This window comes from Nelusetta ayraudi, unplaced genomic scaffold (assembly GCF_046127955.1).
Source record: "Nelusetta ayraudi isolate G7.1 ecotype Tasmania unplaced genomic scaffold, CSIRO-AGI_Nayr_v1 ptg000024l, whole genome shotgun sequence".
NCBI classification, from domain to species: domain Eukaryota; kingdom Metazoa; phylum Chordata; class Actinopteri; order Tetraodontiformes; family Monacanthidae; genus Nelusetta; species Nelusetta ayraudi.
The window spans coordinates 938,759-950,968 of record NW_027466074.1 but is presented as its reverse complement, the minus strand read 5'-3'; the positions used below and the strand labels follow the sequence as shown (position 1 = coordinate 950,968).

The following is a 12,210-nucleotide window of genomic DNA, read 5'->3' as shown; positions in this document are numbered from 1 at the left end:
TGGACCAGGAAACTGTCAACCTCTGCATGTCAAAGACAGCTGTACATTTCACGTTGATCTTTACAGCGAGAAAATTAAAGAAGCCGTGAGCGAGTTTGACTTCTCAGAAAACAACACTTGTGTTTCCACAGACATACAGTACAAAGGAACAATATATAAGAAGGACAATTTTCTTGTGTCCAAAAATGATGAGACTATGGAGTTTGGAGAGCTTCTCATTATTTTAATCAAAAATGATACAGAGGTGTATTTTGTCATGGCTGTACACAACGCTGACTATCATTCTGAGTACCATCTCTACTCTGTGAAAAAAGATTGTGCAATGTTGCTTTGTCTTAAAATCAGTGACTTGGTAGATTTTTATCCTTTAACATCCTACGTTGTTAGTGGACACCAAGTCATTCCACTGAAGCACAGCATCTTCTCCAAATAAACTTGATCTTGAGCACTGGTGGGAAAAAAAGGCAAAAACATTTCATAATGCATGTGATTTTTCTCATTGTACCAGCAATGACCGACTGGGAGATAACATTTTTGCGCCGTGCCATCAATGAGGTCTTACCTGACCTAGCTGAGGCGTCAAAAGACATTTTGGAGGAGACCTTGCAGTCCCTTGGTATCGAGACAAGTGATGATTTTCAATTCCTTGAGGAAAGTGACTTGTTGACGGCTTTGAGACCCATTCAAGCCAGAAAAGTCATTGCTGCTTGGAAGTTGAAAGTTAAGTATTCAGCATTGGCTGCAGTTAGTGCTAATAGAAAAACAAAACCATTCTCATAATGTTTGTCTTCTCTATCTCACTCTCTGTGTCTCTTTCCTTTTCTGCAGGCCAAACTGATGACAGTATCAGCACATCTTGTCTCTCACCAGCACCTCCACCATCCTTGGAGTCTGCCTCACCCAGAAGTTTGTCTTCATCATCTTCCAGCAGCTGCCAAAGCCCTGGTGTTGACTGGGTGGATACATACCAAGTTCCATGGGACAAATTCCCAGAAGAACTAATTCAAGCTCTAGAGAGGGGAAAACGGCCAAGCCCTCGTCTAAGAAGGGAGATGGTTCGCATCATTGTTTCTGATATGATGCGAAGAAATTCTTCAGTGAGTAAGAGAAACTCAACTGATATTGCCAAAAAGATGGTGGCAAAGTATCCAAAATCTTTGCAAGATATTATAGACGGAGATGTCATAGGCCCAGGTTACCACTCTCTTGTGAAACAACTGCAAAATAGAATAGAGAACGTGAAGAGACCGACAACACCAAAAATAAGAAAAAGAAAGACTTGCACAGAGGATTGTGACACAGATGAGGTCCCTCCACAACAAAGAGCAGCAACCCAGGACACGTATGGATGCATCAAGTGGAATGTAAAATTCTTGCCACTTGGAGAGACCCTGGAGAGCCAGCAAGATAAGCAAGAAAAACTGCGGTGGATGTCTCAGCAAACTAATGCTAATCAGGAGGAGGCCAAACAATTAATGAAGCTAACCTTCTACACACAGCGCAAACAAGTTAACGAGGGGAAAAATATAAAAGACCTGCTGCAGGAATGGCCCTATTGGTTCAGTGAACTTGGCATGGATGTGCACTTCAAAGAACTTACAGGAATAGCACTTAAAGAAACGTTCTTAAAAAATGTGGACCTGAAGGGGAAGCGGCTTCTAAACTTCATGAGTACAGTTTGTATGAGCAAAAACAAAAAGTTCTTGCTGGCTGCAACCAAGGTGAAAATGTTGAGAGGTGCTGAGCTGAGTGGCTGCTCTGAAGATGTGAAAGAAATGGTCCTGCTGCTGATGGCCTATTTCGATGAAAGAGAAGAAATTATGTTGTCTAATGTGGAGGACACCTGTCTGGCAAGGGAAGTCCAGACAGACAAGCTCCCCTTAACTCCTACTATCATTGTCTGTGGTAAGTTAACTTTTGATCAGTGTGTTTCTTTTTATGTCTAGATGATTTCTACTTGATTTTGTTGTTGTGAACAGTATAAATTGTGAGAATGTGTGTTGAATGTGAGGGTCTGTTTTGAAAGGGCGAGTGTGTTTGAGAGAAAAAATATACTTGTTTGTCTATGTGTGTCTGTAAGTCTGTCTGTGCCCGAAAATGTTTCAGGAGCACAATCATTTGTTTCACCTAATGTTTTGTGTGATTTCTTTCTCATTTTTTTCCTTTATTTTTTAGGGCAGTCCTGCTTTACTGCCACACGATTCATGCTCTGTATTGACAGAACGATTGTTCAGGAGAACATCCCCTCCTTTATGTCATCATTGGTTATGATGTTCGGAAGCTACTACAACTTCAACATCCATTATCCAGCCAGGCTGGCATCTACCCTGGAGTTCCTGCAGAGGTAATATTTTCTCTGAGAAAAAAAAGAAAAGAAAAGAAAAAAAGTTGTTTAATGTACAGTAGTTTCTATTGTCGTTCTGGAAGTTACTTTGTCATTAATCCATGTCTCTGTTTTCTGCTGTTTTCCAAGATGCTTTTTTTCCATAAATCCTGAGAAGGGCACGAAAGTAGAAAAGACCGGCACCTCCCGTCTACACGTGAACCCCAGAGTCCTCACATTGATCCAAGATCTTTCAGATCATGAGTGGCGGGACATCTGAATATGTTCTCAAGTAAGTCTTAGTAGTAGTTAAACGTGTGGTCCCTAAGTCAGTCATACAGACATACAACCACATTAAAAATGTACATAAATATAAATGAACCAGAAATCTGTAAGCTGAAGCTTTAGCAAAGTTGAGGTTAGCGTTGATGCCCCAGTCGCTAATAATTTTTTTCTTTTTGTTGTTTAATTTTTAAGCTTTAACAGTGATTGAAATTTGTTTGAAGTTGTGTTAAATGTTGTGTTTGTGAGCTTATGGGTATCTGTGTCTGTGTTTTTGAACCTGTGTGTGTATCTGAGAGTCAGTGTATGTTTGTGTAGGACTGAGTCTTAGTGCATTCATGGCATCGTTGTGCTTTTCTTCTCTTTTCAAATATGCTTTTCTTCCATCAATACAGAGAGCACAGAAGTGGAGTAGAACAGCAGATCCTGTTTACAGTGGAACCCCAGAGTCCACACCTTGATGCAGTTAAGGTTTCTAACTATTGCTTAGTTCTGTAAGCTTTCATTGTATATGTTATAGATGGAAATCTGATTTAGACCTGTTAGAATTTTGACAATCTGGTTGCACTTTGTTTTTTATGTTTATAGAATTATTTGAAATTATTATTATTTTCTCAAGAGGAAAAGGAAGAGAAATGCTTTGTTCCTTAGTTTAAAATTAAGGCAAGGAAATTGTCAAAGTGAAAATGTTTTGCTCTTTGAAGTAATAAAATCTTGAAATTATGAGTTGGTATTGCAGTTTTTTTTTTGGTCTAATTACTTGAGGGTATAGTTCTTTTCACATTTCTTGTGAAAAAAATAAAGAAAGTGCAGTTGTCACAATAAAATGTAGAAATGGTCAAAAACATTTCTTTAGGTGGCTTAAATTTTTAAGTAGCAGTAAACATTACAAGTAAAAACCTTTGTTTGAGGTCCTTCAGAGTTCGTGTTTGGGTCCAAATTCAGTTATGGATGTAGATGTTTATTTTGCAACAAAACATTGCTTTTAATAATACAAAATATATTACATGCAACACAACCTTTTATGAAAATAAGCAAGAAAAATTGGTGAAATTACAATCTTATTATGAGGCTTTTACAGTTTAACAATGCCTTGCATCTGAAGTTTTGTTGTGCGTTTGAATGGGATTGTATGTGAAATAACCAATAAGCACATGTAAATTTTACAGAAGAAGATGGCTTTAATAACAGCATGGTCATTCCAATTTGGCTGAAAAGGGATATTCAATTTACAAAATCAGGATGTATTTTAAAAATATTATTTTGTAATTGGCAACAGTTTTAAATTGATAAATTTACAGTTTGTTTTGTAACGTGGTTTACACTCTGCTGTATTTTTTACAATATTATTCTGGCAACCACAGCTGCCAGATTTATTCCGTAAAAACAACAAGTTTTTTTTTACAGTGCACTGTAATAATAAAATAGGAAAATGTGCTTCTGATCTGTTTTGCTTGATGATCTAGTGAGCTTTGTCTCTGCAGGAGCAATTCTAAAATATGTTGGCGCTGCAGACATTGAGCCCGAGGGATCTCCAGAACATCCTGACCAGGAAGCTCCAGGACCAACACGTTCCTCAGAACCTCCTTCTGTCCAGGTGAATAATGTGTGTTATTCTTAGTAGCTAAGCTGATAAGTGTGGGACGAAGCTAAGGCAATTAAGCATTATTTTAATTGTTGGCTTGCTTTTTAGTGTTGCACTTGTTGGTTTGTTGGATTTTCTTATTTAAAGTAAGCATTTTTTTTTTATGAATACTCAATCTGTTGTATTTATTGACATATAGACGATTCTTTTCCTAGTATTATAGTGTTTGTTTGTTTTTAAATCACTTTAAATTGCCTGAGTTTCTCAACTGAAGATGTTTAATTTTACCTGTAGCCTGTTTTGCTCACGAGGTGTAATAGATTGTGGAATCTTAGTAGACCTTAGTAGACGCACGCTGCTGTGAGTGGCAGCGATCAGCTCCGATGACCATGGTGCTTGTAAATAAGGCAAATGCGCCATCTAGTGGGACGCAACATGTTTACTCGTGTTGGAGCAATGACAAGTACTACTAACAAAACAAAAGATGCACAGGGTAAAAAAAATAATCATAAACTCAAGCCCAACAAAGATAACAGATGGGCATAACTGTACTTAGTAATGATTACTAGTACTACCAACATTTGTATATTTTACTTTCAACTCGAATTTGAACTATTCATCCCCTTTTTTCAGCAGCCATTAACACTAATAAATTAAATTAAATCAAAACAATAAATTAAAGCTGCAAGCAGCGTTTGCGGGACTGAGCCGCCGTGGCCGACGCGATGCCCGATGACCCCCGATGACGCCTGACCCCTGTCGACGCCCGCAATTGACCCCCGTCCTCTGCCGACGCCTGGCGACATCTGCTGAAAGAAGTCTATGCAAATGATGCAGATTTCTCACCTCCATTTTTTTTTTTTGGAGGATGCTGTCAAATGTAAAATATTGGCCTTGATCAGACAAACAAGTAGGTATTTGAATGACGTCTGTAGCACTTTTCTAAAGGAAACTGCAGGCATTTGTGTGTTGACAAAGAGGGAGAAGAGGTCTAATCATCATATGCCTGTGTATGCAAATGATGCATATTTTTGACCTGCATTTTTTTTTTAAGTGGCTGTCAAATGTAAAATATAGGTCTTGATGAGACAAACACATGGATGTTTGAATGACGTCTGTAGCACTTTTGTAAAGGAAACTGGAGCCATTTACAGTATAGTGTGTGTGTGTGTGTGTGTGTGTGTGTGTGGAAGTAGGGATGTGCGATACCACTATTTTTCCTTTCGATACGATACCAGGTGATACCAAGGCTAGTATCCCGATACCAATACAGATACCGACACTTTTAGATGTCCAACTTGTGTATATGAAAATGATGACTTTTACAACGAAAACTCGTGAATGTTATTATAAAAAATGTATTTTATACCAATGTATAAGAATTAAACAAGCTGCCAAATATCAGAGAAATCAAATCAACAGGTCAACTGAAAATCTGAGCAAATCTCTCTCAATTCAATATAATTCTTTTTGGACCAGACAGAGTGGTCTTCAGGTTAGAACTTGACAGAATATGTCTGTCTCTTTGGGAGTCATCTATGAAAAATTTAAATATTCTTGATGTAAAAGGAAGTCTTTTTATGGGAAGTATAACTCACATACCACCACAAATAGACTAAATAGCAACTGTTTTACTTGAAATGTGCCATTTAAGTAATTTAATTATTATGCTTTTCCAACTTAAAAGTGACACTGAATTGTGTTAAGATGATGGCAGGAATGTGAGTGAAATTAACAAATACATATTGTGCTGGGAGGAAACATTTTTATCTAACTAAATAAATAAAACATGTTTTAATGAAAAATTGACAAACATTCTGGTATTTTATGTAAATTTATCTTATCTACGTCTATATGCCTGTGATGGTGGGCACTGGGATGTATTTTCACTCCACCTGGATATTGCCTTTCTCTCTGCAGTGCTGGTTGGAAATTGCGCTAACGTTGACGGGGGGGAAGCACGCTATCGCTGTCGCGCTACGCTAACGTGTCGGCAAAGTTAACGTGCCAAGTTTCTTTGCGGGGGGGGGGACTGGACTCCAAGATGCTCCTGCTGATCACTGCTATGCTGGAGCTGGAGATGTGGCCTGTGATGTCTGCACTGGGAGGAAACTGAAGGCCCTCAAGTCCTGTCTGGTCTGTCGGGCCTCCTACTGTGACTCTCACCTCCAGCCTCATCGTGATGCTGCTCCCCTACAGAGACACAAGCTGGTGGAACCCAGCCAGCAGCTCCAGGAGAACATTTGCCCTCGTCATGATGAGGTGATGAAGATGTTCTGCCGCACTGATCAGAAGATCATCTGTGCTTTATGCTGTATGGATGAACATAAAGGTCATCAGACAGTGTCAGCAGCAGTACAGAGGCCTGGGAGGCAGAGAGAGCTGGAGGAGACCAGGCAGAAGATCCAGCAGAAGATCCAGCACACAGAGGAAGACCTGAAGGGGGTGGAGTCCATCAACGGCTCTGCTGATAAAGCAGTGAAGGACAGCGAGAAGATCCTCACCCAGATGATCCGTCTGCTGGAGAAAAGACGCTCTGAGGTGCAGCAGCAGGTCAGATCCACACAGGGGGCAGCAGTGAGTGGAGTCAAAGAGCTTGAGAAGAAGCTGGAGCAGGAGATGATGGAGCTGAAGAGGAGAGACGCTGAGCTGGAGAAGATCTCACACACACTGGACCACAGCCAGTTTCTCCACAGGTTCTCCTCACTGCCAGCACTCAGTGCGTCTCCAGACTCCTCCAGCCTGGAGATCCGTCCTCTGAGATACTTTGAGGACGTGGCAGCAGCTGGACCAAGCTGAGAGATGAAATACAGCAAGTTCTGCACAGTGCACAAACGTCTGTTATTATCTGAGGAGAACAGAAAAGTGACATTCATGGAGGAAGTTCAGTCTTATTGTGATCATCCAGACAGATTCACTGACAAGAAGCAGGTCCTGAGTAGAGAAGGTCTGACTGGACGATGTTACTGGGAGGTTGAGTGGAGAAGGGGGAGGGACTTCTGTGGTTTATTTTAGGGGGTTGGTGTAGCAGTGGCCTACAGGAACATTGGCAGAGCAGGAAGGTCAGAGGAAAGTAGATTTGGATTCAATTGCTGTGTCTCAATTCAGGTTCTGCATCCTTGAAGTGCGCATTTTGAAAGGAAGTTGCGTCATCGCACTGCGTGAAGGCTTGTCCCAATTCCTGAGGGTGTTTAGGACGCTCAAAATGCGCACTCGTAAATACGCACTCGTTTTAGCCGATTCCAAAGATACACCGCTACTATCCTTTGCGTACTTGGGTATCCCATGATGCTTTGCGTGCTGCTGCAAAGCATCGTGGGATCCTGGGAAGTCAGCTGAAATTAGCGGCATGTACTGGTTAAGACACGACATATAAATCTAAATATTGACGTTTCACATAAAGTATCCAGTTTTTAACGTAGGATTTTATTTATTTGAACATTCAACGGCATCGTTAGATGGCAAACCAATGGTTAGCGTGATACTATAGAAACGTCACTTCCGGGGTTGGCCAGCCAGAGGGAACGGCGGTGACGAAACGAGGAAATACGCCGAAGGCTAGACCGTCCCGAGTGGTTACCGGGGAGGCGGGGTTTGGTCCGTCCTTCTAGGCTGGGAACTCTAAGAACGCTTCCTTCAGACGGAGGACACTCGGCCTCAAGGGTGCAGAACCTGAATTGAGACACAGCAAATGACAAATCCTGGAGTTTATATTGTTACCCAGGTGAATATTGGTTTCGTCACAACAACATGAGTACTCGTGTCTCAGGTCCTCGGTCCTCCAGAGTGCAAGTGTACCTGGACCACAGAGCAGGTCTTCTGTCCTTCTACAGCGTCTCTGGAACCATGGAGCTCCTCCACAGAGTCCAGACCTCCTTCACTCAGCCGCTACATGTTGGACTTTATGTTCCTTCAGGTTCTTCAGCTGAGTTGATGAAAGTGTGACTGAAGTCGTCAGAGAGACTCTGAGCTGAATTCTCACCTTTGATTCTTCTTCTGTCTTCACGTTTGTTACCCAGTGTCTCCGGCTGTCAATCACAGGGTGGGCGGGGCCTGGACGCCACTTCCTGTTGGTGCTCATGGTGACTGTTGTCCACCTGCTGGATGTTTGTGCCACGTTGTTTCTCTTCCTCTGCAGCCCATTCATCCCGCAGATTAATAATGTGTCATTAGTCCACATGACAACTTTATTACTGTGGAAACACAGCTGAGGTCTGTTTCCACTCTGGACCTTTCCGACCTGACCTTTGACCTTTCAACAACTCATCCATCTGATCAACCTTCTGACTGTTGATCCGTTTGTCAACAATCAGATGAATGCATGTAAATATTGTGAGAGAATTTTGTCTTTTGATTCTGCTTGTTGGCTCAATGTGACAACAGTCAATCAATAAGTCATGAAATATACCATCAGTCTATACTGCACAACAATGTCAAGTCAATGATCAACTGTTGAATTGAAGCAATAAAGCAACAAGACAATCCAGATAAAGTCTCTGCTTGTTGGTAGATTTCTCTTCTGTCAAGATCTCCATGTATTCACCACAGACATTTAGAAAGTCAACACCATGAAGACAAGATCAAAGTTTCAAAAGCACATCAGTCAATGTGGGAAACAGCTGATATTTATCTGGCACACACACACACACACACACACACACACACACACACACACACACACCACTATTTTACAGAACAAGTAGAGAACGGGTACTTTACTGACTCATAGTGTATTTACTTTATTGCATCATAACCAATGTTCCCTCTAAGCTGCTTGCTTGCGCAATCGCGCACTACTTGCACATTCTCAGCGCACAAGGAAATCTATGTAGCACATAAAATAAAATTCAACAGAAACATATTAATTAATAATTTTAGAGCTTTTATTAGGCGGCGCACCGCTACGCCTTCAGAATGATGATTTTTTTTTTTTTCTTCCAGCTGCACCGTATGAGTCCAAAAGGCAGAGAAAGTTTCCAGGCTTTAACAGCCAAGCGGTGAACGCACAACCATCACGCACACACAGCACCACCTGCCGATGAACGGGCACCCGCAACCAGGGTTCTTCCTCCGGCTGCGCTAATGTCCAAGCCCAGTGCACCCGCTTTAAACCCCACCACCACGCGCCAGAAGCTTTTTAAAACATTCAGCAATCAATCAATCAATCAATCAAATTTTATTTATATAGCACCTTTCATACAAAGGCTTGCAACTCAAGGTGCTTAACAGAAATTAAAATCAAATATTAGTGAAGATAAAAGAAAAATAGAGCAAATACCATCCACCCATGTCCTCCCAAATCACATACAGGTTACCACCCCCCCCCACACACACACACACACACACGCGCGCACATACAAACACACACAAAACATCCCAGAGAATAGTTTAAAAATAAGTAAGTAAATACATAAAAAATGTCAGTCAATCAGCACAATAAAAATTTAAATGGCAAGGCACTGAGAGACCTGTAGTAGGAAACAGCCACCCACGGGGATCATCCATACTGAGAGGGTCCCTAGAACGATGAGACCCCTCCCAGTGAGCAGGCCCCCTACAAGGAAACACTGGAGCTAAAAACAATACAGGAAAAGGAAGTTAAAAGAATAATAATAGTAACAATAATGAAAATAAATAAAAAATAAAATAAATAATATAAACTAAACTAAATTAAAAAACTATAAGATTGTAAAAAGTAAAAAGATATACAGGAAATAAGATAGTAAAGATAAAAATAAGATAAAATATTCAATAATCCTAAAAGCTTTAAAGCTAAAAAGCAAGACAAGTAAAATACAAATGAAATAAATCACTTAAAAGCCAAACTAAAAAGGTGAGTCTTAAGCTTCCCCTTAAAAACATCAACAGTCTCTGCAGTCCTGATTCCCTCTGGCAGGCTGTTCCAAAGTTTCGGACCGTAGTGGCTGAACGCAGCCTCTCCATGGGTTCTGGTCCGAACACTTGGAACAATTAATAGGCCGGTTCCAGAGGACCTCAAGATCCGCGAGGGCTGATAAGATAAAAGCATATCTGATAAATAAGATGGTCCAAGACCGTTAAGACACTTGAAAACTAATAAAAGCACTTTAAAGTCGATCCTGAATCGCACAGGGAGCCAATGCAGTGATTTTAAAACTGGAGTAATGTGATCCCGCCCCCTGGTCCTAGTAAGCACACGAGCGGCTGAGTTCTGAAGTACCTGTAAGTTACAGATAGTTTTTTTTCGGTAGACCAGAGAGCAGGGCATTGCAGTAGTCTATCCGACAAGAAATAAAAGCATGCATCAGCACCTCTGTGTCTGCCTGGGAGAGAAACGGGCGGACTCTAGCTATGTTCTTAAGATGATAAAAACCCGTCCTTGTGACGTTTTTAATATGCGCAATAAAACTAAGCTCAGAGTCAAAAATGACGCCCAGGTTCTTTACAGATTGTGTTGGTTTAAAATTATGAAGTTTTGGAAAAAGTTTCTCTCTCTTGCCTTCAGGACCAATAACTAAAACCTCTGTTTTGTCCTGGTTGAGCTGTAGGAAGTTTGCTGCCATCCATGACTTAATATCTAAAATACATTTTAAAAGGGTATCAATAGGCCCTGTGTCATCAGGAGACACAGCAATGTAAAGCTGTGTATCATCAGCATAAGAGTGGAAGGTGACGCTGTGTCTCCTGATGACATCCCCAAGGGGAAGCATGTAAAGATTAAAAAGTACTGGACCTAAAATTGACCCTTGGGGAACCCCACACTTAATTTTATGTTTTCCGGAGGAACACGCATCCAAACTTACGAAGAAATAGCGATCTGTGAGATAAGAACAAAACCAGTTAAGAACAGCACCAGAGAGGCCCACCAGGTTTCTGAGTCTGTTTAATAAAATGTGGTGATCTACTGTATCGAAGGCAGCGCTTAGATCCAGTAGCACCAGGACTGTGAGTTTATTTGAGTCCGCATTACACCTGATATCATTTAAAATCTTTACAAGGGCTGTCACGGTGCTGTGGTTCATCCTAAATCCAGACTGATATTTCTCTAAGATGTTGTTTGTACTTAAAAAATAATTTAATTGGTTAAAAGCAATTTTTTCTAAAATCTTACTTAAAAATGGCAAGTTGGATACAGGTCTGTAATTGTCAAGAATAGTTTGGTCTAAATTGCTCTTCTTCAGAAGGGGCCTCACCACTGCCGTTTTAAAGGCAGCAGGGAAGACACCCGTCTGAAGAGAGCAATTTACGATGTATAAAATCTGTTCCTCAAAGAATCCATAAAATGTCTTTAAAAGTGATGTGGGAATTGGATCTAAAAGGCAGGTTGTTGGGTTTACCTGGGAGAAAACTCGACCAAGTGTCCTTGCATCAACCAGGGCAAAACTCTCCAGTGTTTCCTTGGATAAAAATGACAGTCCAGATGTATTAAAAGATACATTTTGATGCGCTAAAAGACTGGACCTGATGCCATCGATTTTACCTCTGAAGTGGCCTGCAAAGTTCTCGCAGAGAGCGTCAGACGGCATCTCTGGGTTTTTTTTTAAGATTATTATTAGTTAAAAGGTTGAAGGTGGAGAAAAGATACTTTGAATTATTTTTGTTTTCTATGATAAATTTTGAAAAATGGGAGATTCTTGCCTGTTTGATTGTATTATTGTGACATTTTAGTTGTTCACGAAGAACTTCATAATGAACAGTGAGTTTGCTTTTTCTCCACCTTCTCTCTGCACTCCTGCATTGTCTTTTTGATTTTAAAATCTCTGGTTTATGTCTCCAAGGGGATAAAAGCTGCTTTGGTTTAACAGTTTTTGTTAAAAGTGGAGCCACAGAGTGTAATGTGGATTTAAGTTTGCTATTAAAATTTTCAACAATAAAATCACAGGGTGCAGGTAAAATTTCAGCAGGAGTGCATTTTAAAACCTCAATAAAATTTGCATCCACCTCAGAGGTAAGGCAGCGTTTCCTCACTGTTCTCACCGGGGCTTCCTGTTGGTTAAAACTGGCAATGTTAAAATACACACAATAATGGTTGGACACGGCC

The 12,210-nt window shown here is 40.7% G+C and overlaps 2 protein-coding genes across 2 annotated transcripts in view; one reads left to right on the top strand and one right to left on the bottom strand.

Moving 5' to 3' along the window:
* The window catches only part of LOC142889832 (uncharacterized), a 324,486-nt gene that overhangs the window by 270,032 nt on the left and 42,244 nt on the right, over positions 1-12,210 (bottom strand). The gene's annotated exons all lie outside the window — the stretch shown is intronic.
* Positions 652-3,814, top strand: LOC142889856 (uncharacterized). The gene is made up of 4 exons (XM_076028532.1): positions 652-1,905; positions 2,176-2,344; positions 2,474-2,615; positions 3,001-3,814. The coding sequence occupies exons 1-3, from the start codon at positions 780-782 to the stop codon at positions 2,601-2,603; spliced, it is 1,425 nt and encodes a 474-aa protein (XP_075884647.1). The 5' UTR covers positions 652-779; the 3' UTR covers positions 2,604-2,615; positions 3,001-3,814.